This window comes from Mirounga leonina, unplaced genomic scaffold (genome assembly GCF_011800145.1).
Source record: "Mirounga leonina isolate KUSES-001 unplaced genomic scaffold, KU_Mleo_1.0 Mir_114, whole genome shotgun sequence".
Classification (NCBI taxonomy): domain Eukaryota; kingdom Metazoa; phylum Chordata; class Mammalia; order Carnivora; family Phocidae; genus Mirounga; species Mirounga leonina.
Genome location: NW_023270265.1, coordinates 17,654,666 through 17,677,633, shown reverse-complemented (window position 1 = coordinate 17,677,633; position 22,968 = coordinate 17,654,666). Strand labels below are relative to the sequence as shown.

The following is a 22,968-nucleotide window of genomic DNA, read 5'->3' as shown; positions in this document are numbered from 1 at the left end:
AGGCAGCCCTTCTCCACCATCATCTGGGGACCCAGGCTCCTTCTACCCTGTAGCTCTGCCAGCCCCCAGGGAGCCGTCCTGGTCTGTGTGGGTGAAGCTGTCTCACCCCCACATCCATGCTCGTCTGTGGGAAAGGGGGTGGTGGAAGTCCTAGGAAAGTGCCTTTGCCTTTGAGCTCATGAACTAGAAATGGTGCATCACTTTTTCTTCCATCCCTTTTATTTAGACTAAATCTACCACAAGAGAAGCCACATCTGCCTTCAAGAGAAGCTAGGAAATATGGTATCAAACTGGGTGGACATGGATTTGGCTAAATTTTGGGAGGATCTCTTAATAAAAAGAAGAAGAATGGGTACCAAGAACAACTAATGGTCTTTGCCTCAGTCCAGCATTCATAGTTACAAATAATCATATTTAACAGGAAAGTAATGATCATTTTTGTCAAGTGAAAAATCATCCTTTGGGTATGAAAATAAAATACAAATATATCCTGATTTTTGGTTTTAGATGGCCAATAACCTATGTGCCAGGTAGCATTCCATGCCAATCTTGAATGCCAAGAGGAAGTCACTGGACAGCAAATCTCTTCCAGGATCAGAACTGGGCTATTGGAGTAACCCAAGAAAGAAGAAAAAATAATTGAAGCCATGGCCAAAGGAACTAGAGTTCGGTCTACCTCTCCTCCCGATGGAGGCTGGGGCTGGATGATCGTGGCTGGCTGTTTCCTTGTTACCATCTGCACCCGGGCAGTCACCAGGTAGGTGGGATTCTCTTCATCATTGATTAAGATGATCTGGCTTGTCTTTTCTTCTAAGTCTGCTTCATTCTATTTCTGAACCTGTCATTGTGAAAATATGTGTGTGTGTGCATGGTGTGTGTGTGTGTGTGTGTGTGTGTGTTTCCTTTGTTTGGATGTCTTTTTCTTTGCCAGGAATGGGATTTTCTGACACTTGCAAGTCCTGGATAGTGGTGTCTTCTGTAATATCTGGCACAGAAACCTGGAGCATTAGGGCATTTTTAGATTAAATGTTATGGCTGTTTCAGCCATTTGTTTTCATAACAGCTCATCCCAGAAAAGAAAAATACATAAGGTCCAAACAATCCTTGAAAACCTCTTGACTCACCAGATGCTGAGCCGTTGGAAGCTTCAAACCTAGAATTTAAATTCTTCTGCTTCATTTTACACTTGACCATGGTGCTGGAGGCTAAGTTCTAGATTGAAGAAAAGTAACAGTAGAAGTACAGGCTTCTCTTATTCTCACTTGTTCATTTCTTCTCTCTTTCTTTTATCCAAGGGTGTAGTGTTGAATATGCTTGAGTTACACCTGTATATGTTGGGACTCATTCATCTCATCTTTATATTTGGAATAAGTGCATGCTTGAAATCTGCATATGCTAGCTCTTTCTTCTGCATGTGCTTTCATTCAAGTAGAACTCCTTGTTCTTTTCTGACAATGCACCTTCAGCAGTGAAACAAAGTAATTTGCCCTAAAAATTTTATTTGATGACATCCTTCATAAAAGCATCGGTGTTTCCCCTCATAACAATATATAATGCAGGAAAGAAGCAGGATATTTGTTTTTACTACAATAAAGGTTGGTTGATTATGTATCATTTAAAAAATTATAGATTCATTTAAAATGATGTGATTGGTATTGAGTCTGAATTTTCTTCCATCTATATCACGGATCTTGTGTTCTGGGTGTAGGAGTCTTAGAGTTAAAAAGGAATCTCTTGGTTTTTACATGCGGAAGCTTCCATCATTTCCATGACAGGAAAGTTCTGGAAGTGAGTTCAGCACTTTATAAGGAGGGCTCAGGTCCATATCTTTCGGGTAGTGGAGTCTTCATGACGCAGTTTAGGCAGAATAGGCTTATTTACCCCCATGTCATAGATTAGGACCCTGGTGTTCAGAAAGGTTAAGTGACTTACCCACAGTTTTGGTCTGCTGGGACAGAACTGGACTGGATTTCTAGTCTTTTTTTTTTTTTAACTTCTTATCTGTGTATTTGCTATTGTATGTGCGCACATAATCCATCGACTCCTTCCAACACAAACCAGGTGTTTTCCTATCCTCTTATTTCTCATACACACACCATACTTCTGCCTGATCTTCCATATGCATGTGTATATCCACACACATGTCCTTTCTCGGTGCCTTTGCATTTCGAGAAGTGACTTTGCTTCAGTATTCACCTTCGTCCTGCTCCAAGATGTAGGCACTTTGAGGAAGCTCTGTGGTCAGTTCCTTGCCCCCTCAAACACTCTGCACCTTCTCCTCTTGAACAGCATAGTCTTACCAGACATAGGTTTTTTAAAAATTGCCTTGGTGATGGCATCATTGTCTTAAGGTAAGCTACTTCCTAATCTCCACAGGGTTGTCACATCCAGTAATGAGAAGTCATGGGGCCAGGGGACAGCTGCTTCTAAATTCTTCTGACAGAGGCTCTCTACTCTCCCTGTCCTGTTGCTAACTAGTCATGAGAGTGGTCATCCTCAAGTCATGTACAAACAACTACACATTAAGGCTGGGGATATGTGGATTCTTTGAGTGTTGTCCTCTGGAACTATGGAAATAACTTGGGGTAGGTGTCTGTCGAAAACTGAGGACTTAGAGCAAAGACACTAATTTACTGATGTTCTTTAATGCTCGTTTAGCATCTTGTGTGGCTTGTCTTGTTTGGCAGGACACTGAATCTCAGTTTTTTCTCAGTCACAGTGGATTTGCCAGTGGAACCCGTGACTGTCACCAAGGGCTGAAAGTCTTGCATTTTTTTTTAGGTTGTACCCTTAAGTTTTCAACTTTGATTTAATAGAAATCAGGCTCACTAATATATAACTATACATTCACTGAGGACAAGGCTCTATCTAGGCGCTTCCGAAAACACAAAGATGTTGGAACACCACCCCATAGACTCAGGCACAAATAACTGAAATACAAATCAAAATGTGCTAAATATACATCAGGTAAAAACAGAGTGTAAAATAACACTGGTGAGAGAGGGGTTCATTCTGACCGGCAGTTCAGGGCAGGCTTTCTAGAGAAGTTGTCCCTGGAGTGAAGTCTTGAAGAATGGGTAGCATTTGGGCAGGAAGAAATGACAAGAGAAAGAGGTTTCCAGCTGCATCAGGTCCATGCACTTCATCTGCTACTCACTTTGTGATCACAGTGGGCAGCCCCCGTTCCTGACCTGCTACAGGTTTAGCCAGAAACCAGGAGAGGGTTGTGGCTGGTGGCGAAGACCTCTTATCAGACGTTAATGGGAGAGGCTGAGAGGGGCATAGCTGAGCAGAATTAAGCTCAGAGGAGAAAAGTGTGAAGACACAGCCAGCATTGGAACTCAATGTCATGAACACGCAGCAACCAAGAGGACTGGCGATCGGGCCAAGGAAAGCAACTGCAAGGGTGATTTGTCAACGCAGAGGATCAGTGCCTATTAGGCAATTAAGTCTTTTTTTTTTTCCTATTTAAACTGTATACTTAAAAATTAAACCATACTGGGGGCGGGGGGGGGGGAACCTGGGTGGCTCAGCTAATTAAGCATCTGCCTTCGGCACAGGTCATGATCTCGGGGTCCTGGGAATAAGGCTCTGAGCTCAGCAGGGAGTCTCCTTGTCCTGCTCCCACCCCCTCTGCTCATCCTCTGGCTCTCTTTCTCTCTCCCTCTTTCTAAAATAAATGAATAAATCTTTTTTTTTAAGATTTTATTTATTTATTTGGCAGAGAGAGTTGCAAACAAAAGCAGGGGGAGCGGCAGGCAGAGGGAGAAGCAGGCTCCCCGAGGAGCAGGGAGCCCATTGCGGGGGCTCGAGCACAGGATGTTTAACCGACTGAGCCACCCAGGCACCGCTAAATGAATAAATCTTTTTTTTTTTTTAAGATTTTATTCATTCATTTGACAGAGAGAGACAAAGTGAGAGAAGGAACACAAGCAGGGGGAGTGGGAGAGGGAGAAGCAGGCTTCCCGCTGAGCAGGGAGCCCAATGCGGGGCTCGATCCCAGGACCCTGGGATCATGACCTGAGCCAAAGGCAGATGCTTAACGACTGAGCCACCCAGGCCCCCTCAATCTTAAAAAACAGTTAAGCCATACATCCAGATGGTAAAAATTTGAATACAGAGATGCATAAAATAGTCTTTTTCTCCTCACTTCCTGAATGCCAGTTTCACTGCCCAAAGTTAACCTTGTTAATCGTTTCTTCAGACCTGCCCCCCATAATTTTTAAGAACTTATATCCATATATAAAGCATATTCTTTTCATATTATACATACTGTTTTGAACTATGTTTTGCTTAATAATATCTCTTGGAAATTTTCCATATCAGCATGTGCAGTTGTACCGCACTGAAAAATAAATGCTTAAAATTCCATCACGAGGATGTGAGCATAATTTATTTAACACATTTTTATTGAAGGACTTTTGTATTGTTGCCTGGTTTTTGCTTTATGAACGATGCTACCGTCATGACCCAGGCCACTTTAAAATCATATTTCAGCTCTTGCCTTGTAACTGATGATGCTGCCTTCCATGTGAAATTTACATAAAGCTTAAATTGTCCAGGCCATTAAAGCTGTCCTTATTTCTTTTCTCTCTCTGTTCATTAATGTGTGTTGATTACTTATGTTTTTCTTCAAGATATCTTATTAGCAAACACATTCTCTATTTTAAGAATCTTGTTTCATTGTGAAATTACATGACATTCTATTGGTAAACTGACAGCTTGAGTTGGAGTTGACTTGAAAAGCAATAGTTGATTTAAATGTTCGAAGAAAGCCTCCAGCTATAAGACCTATTATTTGCAATAGATGTCTACAGTCCTGTGGGATTGGGGAGCTCTTTTAACAACAGCTGAATTCCTGTTAGTAATAGCTAATGTTAGCTGAGTCCTTGCTCTGTGCTGGTTAACATTGTTCCAAGCACTCTTCATTCATTAAATCATTTAGTCCTTGGAACAACACACAGAGGTCAAATGATATGCAAAGTCACATGGTTATCCTGAAGCCAACATTGCACTGTATGTTAACTAAAATTTAAATAAAAATCAGAAGAAAACCATACAAATAATACATTTACTTTAATAAGAAAAATTAAAGAGCTGCAAAAACAAAAAATAAAGTCACATGGTGAGTGAGTAGTAATTCTTTCAACTATTAGGCTGCACTGTCCAGTGGATCACTTCCTGCACTGATGTAGTGGACAACTGCATCAATCAGAGGAAAGTCTTGACCAACCAGATGTTGTCAGCATCCAGCTCTTTAGAAGCCAAAGAAGAATTTTATAGCAGAGTGGCAAGGTGGAGACAGTAGGCATGTTGGCCCCTTGAGAGAAAGTGTCTTTGAGAATGTTATTTCATACCAGATGACACTTGGGTGATATTTTGTTTCTTTTTTTTTTTTTAAGATTTTATTTATTAGAGAGAGAGTGATGGAGAGAGAAAGCACAAGCTGGGGAGGGGTGGAGGGTGAGGGAGGAGCAGACTCCCCACTGAGTAGAGAGTGGGACTCCATCCCAGGACCCTGAGATCATGACCTGAGCTGAAGGCAGACACTTAACCGACTGAGCCATCCAGGTGCCCCAATAATTTGTTCCTCATTCTTAGGAATAGAGCCTATCAACCCCTGAAGGATGTTAGGAGTTGTTTGCTACTGCAGCCTGATCTAATGCATTATGGCTGATCCAGTTATGTTTATCAAACTGCTTATTTAATAGATGGGGAAGCGTTATCAAAATTCTCAGTTACGGGCGCCTGGGTGGCTCAGTTGGTTAAGCAACTGCCTTCGGCTCAGGTCATGATCCTGGAGTCCCGGGATCGAGTCCCGCATCGGGCTCCCTGCTCGGCAGGGAATCTGCTTCTCCCTCTGACCCTCCTCCCTCTCATGCTGTCTCTCATTCTCTCTGTCTCAAATAAATAAATAAAATCTTAAAAAAAAAAATTCTCAGTTACTCAGTGTGAGGATCAGAGATCAGGACCCAGCTTTCCTGACATGTCAGATGCACAAATTTTCCAAAGGACAATAAAAATTATTTCTGGAATGAAAAGCCCATGTGCTCCTGATAACATTTGTTTTCTTTAAGGCCGCACCTATATTTAGAAGCCATAAATCATGAACTTTTACCATTTGAAAAGTACTTTCCCTTTTGAGAACAAATAAGAAGTTATACAATATTTTATGAAAGTCACAGTCCATCAGAAGCATGTTCGTGGTTACTAAATTTTACCTCTGGCAAACCAGCTGACATGTTTAGATAAGAATCTTGGGTGTTATTTTTGAATTTTACATACCTAACGTTTGACTGATATGACTAGTCAAGTCAATTAAGAAAACCATCAAGCAGAAAACAAAACAGCAATAAAACAAGATAACAAAAAAGCCACAAGAGACAAACATAGTCGCACAAATATTAAATCCCTCAGAATGATTTCGTGATGAGAAGAGCCTGATTTACAATCGCAAAGTGTCATCATCATCTGGGACCCTTTTCTCTTAGGCTGCTGCTTCTCCAGCTTCTGCATTTCCTTCCTACTAATTCGAATGTCTTACGAACTCAGATTCTTCACATCTCTACTCTACTTTTTGTAGCTACACCTTCCTGGGTAGCCACCATCCAGTCTTCCTCCTCCTTTTCCCTCATTTATGTCCTTGAAGTTGCTACTCAACCTTTTTTACTTCCTCAGCTTCCAGTCACTTCTTTACCAATGCTAATCCTTCCTTCCTTCTTTCTTTCCTTCCTTCAATACCTCGAACCTTGAACGATATTTAATGAGCACCCAGTACATGAAAGGTGGTGTACTGGATATTTGGGATTAAGTGCAAGACAAGACAGACATGGCCTTTGCTGTCACAGAGCAGCAGTCTAGTGGAGAATGCAAACACATGCAAAGGGGATTGCTATATGCCTGTCATGTGGTAAGTGCCCCGCGTGTCGTGTAAACATTTAAGAGAGGCATCAAACCCAGACTCAGGCATCAAACCTCCTCAGCCTTCCTGGAGGAGTTGACTGTTATCTTGAGACTAAAAGAATGAGGGAGGCTGAGAGAGCATCCTAGGAAAGAAGACAAATTTTGATGCTCAGGGGTGTGAAAGAGTATGGGGGTGTGTGGAGAGTCATGGAAAGCATTCAGCCTGACTGAAGTGAGTAATGCATAGTGGTGGGGAGCTGGGGGAGACACTGAGAAGGGCCAGCTCATGCAGGATCTCAGAAGTCGTGTTAAAAACTTTCAAGCATCAGGATCTATTTCGTGTTCTAGTAACTCTGACCACTGAGTGTAAAATGTACCCAAGGCAGCCATGTGGGTTCAGGGAGAATAGTTGGGGAGGGTTTGGGCTGCAGTCCAGGAGAGAGGTATTGGCATGAATTACGAATAAGGGAAATGCAGAGATGTGGAGGCATTTGAGAGATATGTATAAGGTAGAATAAGTAAAACTTGACCACAGAGTAGATTCTCAACCAGGCTGATTTTGGTTTCCAATGGACATTTGTCAGTGTTTGGAGGCATTTGGGCTAAAGGCCAGGGATGCTGCTAAACTCTATTTGATGCACAGGACAATATGACTAAAATGTCAGCAGTACTTGCATTGAGAAGCCTGGGCTAAGGATGACTTAACAATTTTGATAATGAGGCTATATCCAAGAGGCACCTGAGTGGCTTAGTCAGTTGAGCTCCCAACTCTTGATTTTGGCTCAGATCATGATCTTGGGGTGTGGGATCAAGCCCTGCACTGGGCTCTACACTCAGAGCAGAGTCTGCTTGGGTTTCTCTCTCTTTCCCTCTGCCTATCCCTCCTGCCCCCGCTCACGCACACGCTCTCTCTCTCTCTCTAGATAAATAAATAAAATCTTTTTTAAAAAATGAGGCTATATCCAAGAAGTTATTATTCTCTTTAATTGAAGTCCTTGTGGTTAGGAGAAAATAATAGACTTTTTAGTGTTGGTCAAGCAATCTTTAAGATGTTAAGAAACATGGGTGTCTGGGTGGCTGTCAGTTAAGCATCTGACTCTTGATTTTGGCTCAGGTCATGATCTCAGGGTTGTGAAAACGAGCCCCACATAGGGCTCCACGCTCAGTGGGGAGTCTGAGATTCTCTTCCTCCCCCACTCCTACCCCCTCAGAGGCCCTCTCTCTCTCAGATAAATAAATACATCTTTTACAAAAAGATTTTAAGAAACATCACAGAGTTTTTTGTTGCTGTTGCACTGAATTCATGCTTTTAAAAAAGCTCTGCAATATTTTAATTAAATTGAAATGCAAATGATCAGCCCGGTAGTTTATGTCACTATTCTGCATATCATTACCTATGACGGTGTTGCAGTACTCCAAACGCTGATCTAATGATCCTTCTAGCATCAGATCCACTGCAACATGTTGTCTGGCTTCTTAAATCAGTAGATGCAGAATGGCTACTTTTTACACCCTGTGACAGATAATCACCTACGGTACTCAGGGCGGTGATCACAGAGCTGTGCCTCTCAGACAGCGTCAGCAGCAGCATGTCCATCAGCAGACCACCTGCAGCTGTCAGTGCCCACGGGCTCCCCCTCACCCGCGGGAGGGCTACCTCTCCCGAGAGCACGCCTTTCCAGGGACACCCACATACCGGGATGGATCGAGGGAGATACACAGAGCCTCTGGGATTGGGGAGGATTTGTCAGTCCTGCATCACAACTTGGCCTCTCCCTCTGCCTCATCCAGCTTCCATCCCCTCCTTCCACAAGTGTGGGCTACTCTGTACTCTGTGCATCAGACTGCAGTCCAGCGTTTGCTGGGACTTAGTACTTAGCACCCCCTACTGCCCCCTTTCCCTTTCCCATCCCCAGGACCCGCAACGTAACTGCAGGGCCCAGTGCAAAATGAAAATGCAGGTCCCTTTGTTCGAAAGGTAAGAAAAGAGTGCTGTTAGAAGTGCTGAAGTAGAGGGGTGCCTGGGTGGCTCAGTTGTTAAGCGTCTGCCTTCAGCTCAGGTCATGATCATAGGGTCCTGGGATCGAGCCCCGCATCGAGCCCCGCATCGAGCCCCGCATCGAGCCCCGCATCGAGCCCCGCATCAGGCTCCCAGCTCAGCAGGAAACCTGCTTCTGCCTCTCCCACTCCCCCTACTTGTGTTCCTGCTCTCGCTGGGTGTCTCTATCAAATAAATAAATAAAATCTTTTTTAAAAAAGTGCTGAAGTAGAAAGTTTTTCCTTTCTTCATTGGTCCCCCTCAATTTTTCGTGGAGTTCTTAATTTGCTGTTCAAAGTTGTTCTTAGGAAAGAAAAATGGAAATATTAATTTGCTAGCATGAATTTACCATTCAGCTTTATATCCTGCCATACTAGTTTTGAACGCAAATGTGAGTATTTAACTCCTGTGTGGAATCACTGGAGCTCGTGCCTGCATAGGTAGTTCATTTTCACCAGAATCAGGAGAACCCTGCACAAAAAACTCTACTGATTTTACTTCACTTCTTAATACATGTACTTTCTCCCCCCTCCATTTTTATTTAAATTCTAGTTAGTTAACATGCAGTGCAATGTTGGTTTCAGGAGTAGAACTCAGTGATTCATCACTTACATACAACACCCGGTGTTCATCACAAGTGCCCTCCTTAATGCCCATCCCCCATCTCCCATCCCCCACCTCCCTCCCTCCATCAACCCTCAGTTTGTTCTGGGTCATTAAGAGTCTCTTACGGTTTTGTTTCCCTCTCTCTTTTTTCTTATCCCCCTCCCATATGTTCATCTGTTTTGTTTCTTAAATTCCACATATGAGTGAAATCATATGGTATTTGCCTTTCTCTGACTGACTTATTTCACTTAGCATAATACATTCTAATTCCACCCACATATATACCCAATGGACTATTACTCAGCCATCAGAAACAATGAAATCTTGCCATTCACAACAACGTGGGTGCATGCACTTACTATCAATGTTCTGTATCTTCCACTTCCTGGTGAGTAAGGAAAGACGGAAAAGGAAAGGAACTGTGGGTAGTCTTCCCTTTCCCTTTCCCTCCGTGCCATCATTTTCAATATAAGTGGTTGGCTAGTAAAATACTGAGGCATAACCTGAGTAGGAAAGGATATAGGAATCCTCCTTTGTGTTTCTTAGAGCACTATTGCCTTCTTTCTGTATTTGAAGCAAGTTTTGGTTTGAAAAAAGCATGGCCTCTCTACCCCCACCCTGACTCAGTTACAGATGTACCTTTCCCTGTGCTCACTCTGAGTCTCACCAAACTCCCACACATTGGGAGTCTACCAGAGTTTGTGTCTCTAATACTACACGTGTCAATGGAAAGGCAAAGAATCGCAAACACACCTTGTGTGTGTATCTCTTCTGGTCCTGTGCATGCCCCATTGTTCCTTTGGACTTTGCTTGCAAAACACAAATTCAAAGATAAAATTGTTAGGAATTTTAAGACCACGACAGCTGAAATTCCATACTTCTGAGTACCAGATTCTGTGCAAATGCAGAGGATGCAAGCTGGTAAAGCCGGACCTGCCTAACACAGTTGTCCTGGTTATACCTGATTCTCTTCCTTCTTCTTTTTCTCCATCACCCACCTTCACATCCAGCAGCAACTGGAGAGGGGAGGAAGAGTGAAATAACAGGTTACCGTGGGCTGCTGAAGCATGATGAGTTAGACTGTGGTCCTCCCCAAAGAGACTGATGACCTCCTATCTCATCCCCATCAAGGCCTGATTCACCCTTGCTGTCACCGAGTACTGAAACCTCCTGCCCTGAGTTGGGAAACTTGCTGATCTGTATGACGTTCATTTCAAGTTGTACAGTGATACAAACTCTCGCTCCTGAATCACTTATGTCTTTTTTCCTTTAGTAATTAACAATTTTCCACATGAAGTTTCTCTGTCTCTGTATGTCTGTCTCTCTCTCTCTCTAGAGTGATCATTTATAATCTCACCATTCACATGTAATGACAGAGTACTTTTGGTTTATATGCTTTGGCCTTTTTCTATTTATATGAACTATGTTTTTTAAATCAAAATAAGCCTGATTATATAAACTCCTTTGTAACTTACTTTTTTACTTAACATTGTATTATGAATTTATTCTCAAATCAATAAATACGTATCAAATCATCCTTTCTAACACTTAAAATATTTCATTTTATTGATAAGTCAAAATTTATTTAGCCAGTCCCTTATTGATGGGCAAATAGGTTCGTTAGGATATTTGGTTATTACAAATTACATATTACAAATAGTTCTCCAGCATACATCCTTTTATTATTGCTATTATTATCATCATTTGATTATTACCTTTTGTTGAAACCTAGAACTGAAATTGCTGGGTGATGTATAACTCTTAATTGTCAAATTTTAACTTGTATAACAACCTCTTAGAAGTTACAGTTGTTAGTAAAATATTAAGATAAATGAGAACCCATGTTTTTGACCTGCCATCATTTCCATAAAACCTTTCCTACAGCAGTGATCCTTATATCCACTTGGCTTCAGAAGCCCTTCCAGTGCATGAACATTGGTTTTATCCTTTAGACGGCCCAACAGCTTCTGACTTCCCACTTACTATGGTCTGGCAATGTACCACTGAAAACCAGTTAAAGCCTACGGAGATTCAAACAGCTGATCCGGAATTTGAAGTTGTGGTTTAGATCCATGTTCATTCTTTTTTTTTTTTTTTTGTATAAAATGCTTGCATTGTATTTTTCAGATGTATTTCAATTTTTTTTGTGGAGTTCCAGACATACTTCACTCAGGATTATGCACAAACGGCTTGGATCCATTCCATTGTAGATTGTGTGACCATGCTCTGTGGTGAGTATCACTTACCAGGGATAGACTGGTTACTCTTGAACTGTACATAACAATGACCTTCCACTGCTTTTGCTTACCAGTTTTTTTCTGAGTAGGAAGGCTTTGCTAAAAATTGGCTAAGACTATTGCTTCTCAGCCTTTTGGCTAAGATCAAGTATAAAAATTGGCTAAGACTATATAAAAAGAAAAGACCAATCCTACTTTTAGCCAAACCCAACCAGACATGCTCTTGGAATTAATGGTCTTGGCTGATGGCAGGTGGAACAGGTAGTTAATACTCCCAAAAAGACATATATTATTTGGTTCTCCCATAATGAGATAGGGTGTTGGGCATCACAGGACTCCTCCTGATTTGGGAAGCAGTTAACCATACAGTATATGCTTGGCTTCCCTCTTCTAAATGCTATGGTCCCCTCATTCTCCAGTCATGTAAACAGTCATTGGATAGCACTGTGAGCCATTTCTATGCAGTCTCCTTAAATGAGTGCCAGCAATATGTGCATCGCATCTCAAGGCTTGTTTTCATTCTGTTAGCTTCCCAAAGGTTCAAAATTGGGCTCCTGGATTTCATTTTTCATGCATAAACCTTCATTCTTAGAAAAGTATGAGGGAAGGTAGGATGGTGCAGTCATGAGAGAAGCACACTCACCATGGTTATAATTTCATTCAAGAAACCCCAAGGGTACAAATAGGGTATATAGAGTAGTCTCAAAACTCATGGAATCTCTCAATCCCCCTATATAATAGAGGATAACTCACCTTGAGATTTTTCTTTTTGAACATTTTAAACCAATGTTATTATATGAATGTCTTAGAGAGTTTCTGAGATTGGGATCCAGTTGAAATGATCTATATGCAGTCTAGGCCCATTTAATCATTTCATTTAGATGAATCCTTAGTATTAAAAAAAAACACTGTTATCTCTTCAGGCCATGTCTTGGTGGCAGAAGGGAAATACTATATTATTCAATAACTCATAAATAAATCAACTGATTCCATTCTAGGTACTGATTCATATGTATTTTTAGAAAAAATGTACATACTCAGGAATCAGTTGAATTGCACTGAAATGTATTTCCTTTGTTGGGAGGAATTTGAGAGCAAGTCTAGGACTAAAAGCAGGTTTCATGAGAAGGCTAAGTTGACTCTGGCTACTGATAACACTGGAAGGTCTTAAGGGATCAAAAAATAATATCTTTGTGTTTTCTAGTCTTTTTTTTTTTTTTTTAATCAGTTAGACAGTCACTTTGTTTTCAGGGTCACATTATTAGTCACAGCCTTTGTATGAACATGCCAAGTGGGTGAGCCATGTTTATCTTTCTCAGAGGACACAGGTGACTCATTTCCCTCACTGTTATCTTTTGGAGAATATTTATAATCCCCAGAAGAGGAATAAATGGCCTTTGGTGACCAACATGATCACAGTGACTGTGTGATAAAGCAGGGTCATGTTAGATGTAGCATTTTTAAATTCAAGGACTTGAGGCCATGCGAGGGGTCAGGCCTGTTGTATCCAATTATCCTGTACCCACTTGCTCACCTGGCAACATTAGTTGAGTTCAGGAGATAGACAAAAGCCGGCAGAGTCATATATAGGACACTCACTGGGGCACTTTGCCCTCTGATAAACAGAGAAGTAAACATTTTTCACTGAGGGCGCCTGAGTGGCTCAGTTGGATAAGCGACTGCCTTCGGCTCAGGTCATGATCCTGGAGTCCCGGGATCGAGTCCCGCATTGGGCTCCCTGCTCGGCAGGGAGTCTGCTTCTCCCTCTGACCCTCCCGACCTCCCCCCTCTCATGCTCTCTCTCTGTCTCTCTCAAATAAATAAATAAAATCTTTAAAAAAAAAAACAAAAAAAACATTTTTCATTGAGTTTGGTCTAAATTTTGTCACTTTCCGATAGAATTATATATATTCTCAGGAGGTTTGCTCCTTCCTGTTTTCCAGAGGTTATACATACAGCCAGCAACTGTGTTAACTAGACAGGAGACATCAGGCTGATGACTGGTTCCATCACGTACATTTGAGTCAGGCCCCAGTTTCAACCTGATCAATACAAAAGTATACTCCACGGATACCCAGAGAACTTGCTCTTCTGATCTTGTTACTAGGAGTACTGCTATCAGCATGTTCCATTGAAAGAATTCACATACTTTCCCCACCCACGTCCCCTGCCATCAGTCTGGGAGGCCCAAGGAGACAGAGTAAGAGGGTGAAATAGCGCTGCACTTGGTGTCAAGTGCCCCAAGCGGTACTTCTTGGTGATCTTGGACATGCCGTATTCCCCTGAACTTCAGTTTCTCCTCAGTATGTCCCAGCTTTAATTAATATTCTATAAGCCTGGCAGTCGGCACAGTTCTGACACATTGTTAAACCACAAGCAGAGTGAGGCCAACCAAAATATCACCATGGACGGGAAACATTTGTTTTGATTTCTCATCCACAGGGTTTCCTAAAGCCTGAAACCAGTACCAGATTGTGAAATTTGTCTGTGCTCTCTTTCCCTGGCCTTTCCTGCATAAAGCTGCTGGCCACACAGGGTTGCCCACTTTGCTTCCCCACCAGCTAACTCATAATTATTGCTAATGGTGCATGATCAATACCATATAAAACATACAAGGCACATCCCGGTGCAAGTGATAAGTAATTTAAATAAGGAGCTGATTCACTGTTTAAAAAGCACCCTAGGGGCGCCTGGGTGGCTCAGTTGGTTAGGCGACTGCCTTCGGCTCAGGTCATGATCCTGGAGTCCCTGGATCGAGTCCCGCATCGGGCTCCCTGCTCGGCAGGGAGTCTGCTTCTCCCTCTCCCGCTCCCCCTGCTTGTGTTCCCTCTCTCGCTGTGTCTTTCTCTGTCAAATAAATAATAATAATAAAAAATAATAAAATCTTTAAAAAATAAATAAATAAATTAAATTAAATTAAATTAAATTAAATTAAATTAAATTTTAAAAAAAGCACCCTAGAGCCCTGGGATTATGACTGTAATAGAATGGAGAAGTGGGAGGGGCAGTGAAATGCAAGTCAGCAGACTCGATCCTAATTCCAGCTTTGCTACCTGTTCTCTGTGTGACCGTGGGCAAGTCGTTTCCTCTCTCCTCAGTTTCCAAATGTGTAGAGTGAGCAGGACAGGCTTGTTGCTGTAAAGGCCCATCCTTCTCAGCTCTGCCAATGCAGCAGCATAGTTTTTTTCACAGTGCCCTCAAGGTGTTTCTGTTGAACCGATTTATTATTGCTTTTGAAGCTCCTCTTGGGAGTGTTGTCAGTAACCACTTATCCTGTCAAGTGGGAATCATGCTGGGTGGCTTGCTTGCATCTACTGGTCTCATCCTGGGCTCATTTGCCACCAGTCTGAAGCATCTCTACCTCACTCTGGGAGTTCTTACAGGTAAGGACACTTTGTACCCCTTGTCTCACCCCACCCCATTCAGGTTTTGTCAAGCACATCAACAGAATCATAATCCATAAAATATTCACCTCATTAGATGAATCATTTAACTGACCCAGCTTATGCCTACCTACCTAGCAGTTAAAAGAGCTGGACATACAATTGATTGTACTGCTGTAATAAAAATGTATCACTGCTTGAATTCGGCCGCAGGATAGAAGTAACTGCTAGCTTTCCCTTCGGCAGCTGTGCATGGCTGAGATTCTGTACTCAGAAGCAATGAGGTATTAGTCAGGGCCACATATATTTTCAGCAGTGATCATTCTCCCAACATCGTTGCCAAGACATAAAAATACTATCTGTGGTCAACCTGAGTTGCCCCTGCTTTATAGTGACGATCACTGTCCAATAAATGGGGGTTTATAATTTAAAAAAAGCCAGCCCCTTATTGTGAATATTCTTGTGTTGTACATTCTCTCAATGTTATGGAAGTATACTTTAGAGAATTATAATGAACCCTGTGGGAAGAGAAGTAATCTATGTGCATTGCATAAATCACACCCTAAGGGGACTTCTTAGCATCAAGGTGGGATCGGTTGGTGGCAATGGAGTGGCAATTTGCCCCATCACTCAGAGGGATGTGGAGTAGTGCTAACCTGCGGTCTGGGCACAGTGCCATAGGGGTAGCATGATCTGGCCAATAAAGAACATAATCTCGTAGTGGTTTTATAAATCTGGCTCCGCTAGCTAAGAAAAGGTATCTGTCCCATATAACCCAGAGGGTCCAAATGCTAGGATGTGTCCAGTCATTGCAGTTTACCAAGAAGCACCCTGGTCTTAGCACTGAAAATCTCTCATCTGGGAAACTTATCTGTCCAGGCAAATCAGGATCATTGGTCACCCTACAGTATGGATGGAAACAGGAGCTGCCGGTGGTTCTGTTTTTCCCTTTAGATGCCATGAATCCCAGGTTTTACACCCTTTAGATTTTCTTGACTTAAAAGGAATAGAAGCTGAAAATCTTTAAGAGGCTCTCTGCTGACTTTAAGGCATATTTTCAGGTTACTTTGTGTATATGCTATGTTCATGTATAAAGTTGGCACGGAGTTTCCCAATTATGTGAAATTACCCTGGAACTTTCATGGGGCCATATATGCTATTTAAACCCAAATTCCAGAGTAGTCCAGATGATCAGAGTTGTGTTTTCATAGGCAGTGAAGAGCTGAGGTAATTCTCTGGATAATTTAAGATAAAAAGAGGTGTTGGTGGGAAGAGTAAGTTTCTTAGGCCAGCGTTATCCTGATTTTCTAGCTAATTCAAGTTCAGTTTGTGTAATAATTTTTAAGTTCTTCATTTCATTTTAAGAAGTCATATTTTTTAAGGGTTTCTTCCCAAGAAGGAAGTCATATATATGCTATATTTTCCCAACTGTGGATGACTGGTTGGGGGAGACTCATCTTCAGCTTGGGGTAGAAAATAGTTTTAAAAGGGTTTGACAGACAGCCAGATTCTCCTTCATCCGAATAACTGAGATGTTTTCTTTCACCGGCTGTTCACGGAGTACCAGCACTCATAGACTTCTCTCTATCCTCCAGGCCTTGGGTTTGCACTGTGTTACTCCCCAGCGATTGCAATGGTCGGCAAGTATTTCAGCAGACGGAAAGCCCTGGCTTATGGGATCGCCATGTCCGGAAGCGGCATTGGCACCTTCATTCTGGCTCCTGTGGTTCAGCTCCTTATTGAACAGTTTTCCTGGCGGGGAGCCTTACTCATCCTCGGGGGCTTCGTTCTAAATCTCTGTGTTTGCGGTGCCTTGATGCGGCCTATTACTCTGAAAGAGGACCAGACAACCCCAGAGCAGAACCACATCGGTAGAACTCAGAAACAAGACTTTAAGCGAGTGTCTCCCTGCTCCACTTTGACTAAGAAATGGGTGCATACCTGCCTCGGTTGCTCTTTGCAGCAGGAATACAGCTTTTTACTGATGTCGGACTTCGTCGTGTTAGCCATCTCTGTTCTCTTTATGGCTTATGGCTGCAGTCCCCTCTTTGTGTACTTGGTACCTTACGCTCTGAGTGTCGGAGTGAGTCACCAGCAAGCCGCTTTCCTCATGTCCATACTTGGGGTGATTGACATTATTGGCAATATCACGTTTGGATGGCTAACTGACAGAAGGTAAAATCTGCTGGGACCACAGCTGGGTCCCTACCAGGGGGCTCTGAGCTTTGAGTTCCCCTCATCCCCTTACCCTGTAGAAAATCTACTTCGGAGAGATGTTAACAAGTTTGCAGTACCTGAAAGCAACTCCCTTGCTAGTTCTTCTAGTCAGAGGTCGGCAAACTTTTTCTGTAAAAGGGATAGATAGTTAACATTTTTGGCTCTGTGGGTCACGTGATCACAGTCACTCAACTCCGCCGTTGTGGCACAAACCAGCTGTAGACAACATGCAGACTAATGCGAGTGGTTGTATGCCGGTCAGACTTTACTTATGGATACTGACATTTTAATTTCTCATACAACTTTTACATATCAAAATAATCTGGTTCTTTTGATTTTTTTCCAACCACTCAAAAATAGAAAACCATTCTTAGTTCACAGGTAGGGCAAAAAACAGGTGGTGGGCTGGATTTGGCCAGAGTTTGCCGACCTCTGTTCTAGATGGTTTAGGATGGTGGGTAGGTCTAAGCTGCAGAAACCTGTGGTAACTACAAGCTCTGGTGACAGATTTAATTCCACCCCAAGTCAAGTCAGTGCTCAGGCTGGGTGTTGTGGTTTTAGTTATTTTTTAATGACGGCAGAGACTGGCTGGCGATGGAGAGAGGAGCAGAATTCAGTCCAGGCAGGAAGATCAGGGGCAGTAATAGTACATTATCTGTAGGCACATATTTGTGTTTGACAAAACAAATAGCAAATACATTCATTATAATTTTAGGCTTAGAAATTACAGTTATCAGAAATCTACCAAGTAGTTTCTTCAGCTAATGCTTGTTGTTAGGATTGAAGAGAGCAAGGTACTCATCTTCTCCTAAATGGACTCTTCACACTTGAGCTATGACCTGGGAGAGCAATCATCCTGTGGCTTCTTACATATTATGTCTTTGGTAATTATTCAGGGTTCCACTGCCATTCTCCAGTGCTATGAATATTTAAAATTAATTCCAAATATGCAATGGTTACGGAAAAGAGCGGAGAGCCGGGATATCTTTCTTGACAATCAACTCAATAAGAAGTAGCCCAGTGTAGGTTTGATAGTGGCATCTCTAGTCGGAGATATACAAGACCTAAGTACTTATGCTGACTCTGCCCCTTATTATCGCTGTGACCTAGGGAAAATCACTAACCCTCAGATCCTTTAGGGCCTTCATCTGCAAAACAGGCCATTGCCATATTTTTCTATTAACCTCTTAGCATTTTGTGAGACTCAAAGGAGATGGTAGGTTGAAAACTGTTTGTAAGGCATAAACTGCTGGTGCTGATATTATGCTGAGTCTTTGAAATAATGATGGTATCAATGCCATTTGCTATCAATGATGAGTTTGGAGCTATAGAGGGAAAGTGGAATGGAAGTACCACTGGGGAGGGCTCAAAATAAGACTTAGTCCTAGTACAAGACCTTCATAATCTCTGGCAAATCATTTTAATGTCTTCATATTCTAGCTTCTCCCTTTTATACCTGGGGGTTTTGAGCATATATGATGTACCAGATACCAGTGGATGACCTATCTGAAAGCATCTAATAGACTGCTAGAAAATGTTAGTCTCCTGATACTGTACATGTTATTTTATAACTATCCTTAGGGTAACCCTACAAGATAGGTAACATTCCCATTTTATAGCTAAAGAAATTGAGATTAGAGGTAAGCAGTTAGTAGGTGATAGAGCTAGATTCAAACTTCCATCTTTCTAACTTCAGAGCGTATATTATTTTCTGCCACACCATGTTTCCTGGGAAGATGACTTCTTGTGTTTTCATATACCAGAAGAAAGATAGGCAGACAACATAGATAATGCACCATGGGAAGCCTCTATAAGTAATAGCAATGCTTATTGCTTATTGTGGCCATGGTTCTAAAGCTCTTTGATAGAACCCGCGCATACTGCACTCATTCTTGATCTTCAAATCCACAGGTGCCTGAAGAATTACCGGTATGTCTGCTACCTCTTTGCCGTGGGACTAGATGGGCTCTGCTATCTCTGCCTCCCAATGCTTCAAAGTCTTCCCCTGCTCGTGCCTTTCTCTTGTACCTTTGGCTACTTCGATGGTGCCTATGTGACTCTGATTCCCGTAGTGACTGCAGAAATAGTGGGGACCACTTCTTTGTCCTCAGCGCTCGGTGTGGTATACTTCCTTCATGCAGTGCCGTACCTGGTGAGCCCACCCATCGCAGGTAGGTTTCCAGAGAGATCCCCCAATCACCGCTTCTGTTTTTCATACTGATGTGAAAACAGTGAACTCACACATAGACAATGAGGATTGGAAGTTAAATTGGGAAGAGTGAAAGAGAAAGGGATTCAAGAGCCATCAAAAAATCATGGTCTTACTTATATCCTTGTCTTACCATTTTCTTCCAGCCAATGGGGACCTTAGCCTGCTTGGAAAGAAAAAATCCAAAATTAGGGTCCTGATTCCATTCCACGCTAATGATGGGAGCAATGGAATGGAGCAGCTGTTCAAAACTTATAAATAAGTCAGGCACACGCAGAGGGAAGTCTAGAGGGAGTACAGGATTCCACTTGGGGATAGTGGGCAGAGAGGCTGAAATGGTAAGTGAGTGTGTCATAGTCGGTGTCTTGAGTGCCAGCCAAAGGAGCCAAACGGGCCCTATATTCTTCAGAGACTATGGATAGTAGTATAATTTTTGTGCAAAGGGGTAATATGGCAAAGAGTATATCTTAGAAAATGGGACCTAGCAATTGATCTGGTACTTTAGGGGAGAAGCAGTTAGGATTCCATTCTAATAGTTCAGGAGCAAACTGATAAAAGTCCTGAACTAGGGCCGCTGCAGCAAAATGGAAATGAACGCCGGGGGCAAAGAGGAGGTTTTGGAAAAAAATATCAGCTGAATTTAGCATGTGGGGGCGAAGGAGAGGAAAACGCAAAGAAAACCTAGAAAACAATGGCATGGTTGGAAGAAATATGGAAGTTGGAAAAAGTGCCTTTGCCAGAAAAAATAATGAATTAAAAGTTTAGAAATGTTCAGATATCTGAAATACCCAATACAATGTCCAACAGAGCTGTTTAAGGATGAAATCTGAGCTTTAGAGGGAGGCCAGATTTGGATTCAAAGATTTGGGGATCATCAGATAAAGCATCTAGATAGAATGTTTTGTAAACTGTCAAATGCTATAGAAATTGAAAGCGTGATTAAACAAGTAATTTGACAACCCTTTATTGTTTGTGTGCATCAACGTTGCTTTTGGGGCTGCTATAGCAGCAACAGGTCAGAGTCCCTCCCTCCTTCTTAGAGTATGTGGTCTAGACCAGTGTCTCTCAAAATGGAGGTCCTGGGACCCCCTGCGTCAAAACCCCCTGGGGCCCTTGTTACAAAATGCAGATTCCTTGATCTTGCCTTGTGATCTGAATCTTTCCAAGAATGTACATTCTGAACCAGCCTTCTTGTGGTGCTCATGCACACTGAAGATTGAGAATAATTGGTTCTTTTTTTTGTTTAAGATTTTCTTTATTTATTTGGGACAGAGTGCGCGAGCCCAAGAGCAGGGTGAAGGGCAGAGGGAGAAGCAGACTCCCCACTGAGCAGGGAACCCGATGCAGGGCTTGATCCCAGGACTCCTGGATCATGACCTGAGCCAAAGGTAGCCCCTTAACCGACTGAGCCACCCAGGTGCCCTGCCTAAACTAAACCAAGAGAGTGAAGGTCCCTGAAGATAGGCAAAAAAGAAATGAGCCAAACATCTGCTTAGAAGAAAGGAAGGGAATTTGTGAAGAAGGCAGGATTTCTTCTTTAGCTGATGTTGTAAATAAACAGTTTAGAATTATTTCCAAACCCTAGTGATTGCTAAAGCAGCAAACTAGGGGAAACTGTGGTTCCTTCATGGTTGTGGATAAAAAATCCTGGTCAGTTTAAATTCGGTAATATAGGACTACATGTTTAGTGCTTCATTTTGGAAAACTGCCCCCAAAACGTCCCCACATCCTTCCTCAATAGCCAATTTTTGTGTTTACCAACCTTTAGGAGCAGTATAATTCTCTAATTCTGTTAAAAAGTCACAGTGCATCAATGAAATTGGGATTCCTGGATCTTTTTTCAATCCATGGCTTTACTTTGGCAAATCAGAGATTATACCTGTTGCCAGGCATTGGAGGATTAGGGTGTGAGGTTCTTACCATAATACTTCTCTTATTTAATTACCTTTAAAATGACAACTCTCTATTCAGTCTCTTCTGTTTGGTGCTACAGAAATGCATAAGTAAGTCACACAATAGCTAAAATATTTCAGAGTAGTTTGGATTGCAGGAAACTTTGTGGGGCTTATAACAATTTCTCCATACCATTTTTCACTAATGAATTGAGGTGGGTGAAAGGAAAAATCATATACTTTTCCAGTGGATTTAAGTTTAGAGGAATTTTTTTAAAGGATTTATTTTATTTATTTGAGAGAGAGAGAGAGAAAGCAGGGGGAGGGATAAGGGGACAGAATCTTCAAGCACACTCCTCACTGAGTGCAGAGCCTGATGTGGGGCTTGATCTCATGACCCTGAGATTGTGACCTAAGCCGAAACCAAGAGTCGGATGCTCAACCAACTGAGCCACCCAGGCACCCCAATTTAGAGGAGTTTTTAAAAAACTTTTTAATCCCAAAGTAATTGCCTGCCAAGGTCTAATTTGACCCCATTGATTTTCTGATCATTGTGGCCTATGTTTTGCATATTATATGCCCTGGTTCTCCTCAAAATTTAGAGCTGGAATAGTTATTGAGATTAATTTGTCGCAAGAAGAAATAAAGGGGGAAAAGGCCATGATTGCAAAATGATACCTGGTGAAGTTTACATTGGCAACTTCTACAATGGCCCAAAGTTCTGATTTTCAAACTGCAGTGCGTGCAACGACTGGTTCCAACTGAAAATTTGAATTCTGCTTTATCCAGAAGCATGTTATGTTACTCCAGATAGACAGTACATGGGTACTGGGAACACTAACATTCAGGACAATGATACTCTCTTGACAGCAGACATAAATGATCCCAACATCAGTACTTTGAAAGACACTATTTTATCTTTTCTACCACATTTGCTGGTATTGATAATAATATTTGTTGTGTGATTACTAAGAATGGGACACTCTTCCAAGTACTTTACAGAACAACAATCCATTTTAGTTTTCCTAGGAAACAGAATGCGTTTTTCAGTTGCTGCACAATATTTTTAGATCTGCTTTTTGTGTCAAAATTACAACGGTGGCTCTAGCAATCTATTGTTTATCAGCCTTAGAAATTACTAGATTTGGGAGTAGGTACGTAATTGGATTTTCCACTCAACAATGTAATTCTGCTGTTGCTTGTTACAGGACGGCTCGTCGACATGACTGGGAGCTACACCGCGGCATTTCTTCTCTGTGGATTTTCAATGATACTGAGTTCTGTGTTGCTTGGCTTCGCTAGACTTGTAAAGAAGATGAGAAAAACCCAGCTGCGGTTCCTTGCCAAAGAATCTGACCCTAAGCTGCAGCTATGGACCAACGGATCGGTGGCTTACTCTGTAGCAAGAGAGTTAGATCACAAAGATGAGCAATCCGTGGTTCTAACAGCACCTCGTTACAGCCCCACACGACCAATGGCTTGA

General features: G+C 42.1%; 1 protein-coding gene across 1 annotated transcript; it reads left to right on the top strand.

Moving 5' to 3' along the window:
* Positions 1-553: 553 nt before the first annotated feature.
* Positions 554-22,968, top strand: SLC16A12 (solute carrier family 16 member 12). The gene is given in 7 exon segments (XM_034987155.1): positions 554-583; positions 585-757; positions 11,675-11,778; positions 15,024-15,167; positions 16,763-17,342; positions 19,296-19,555; positions 22,694-22,968. Coding segments are annotated over 7 exon segments (1,566 nt in total).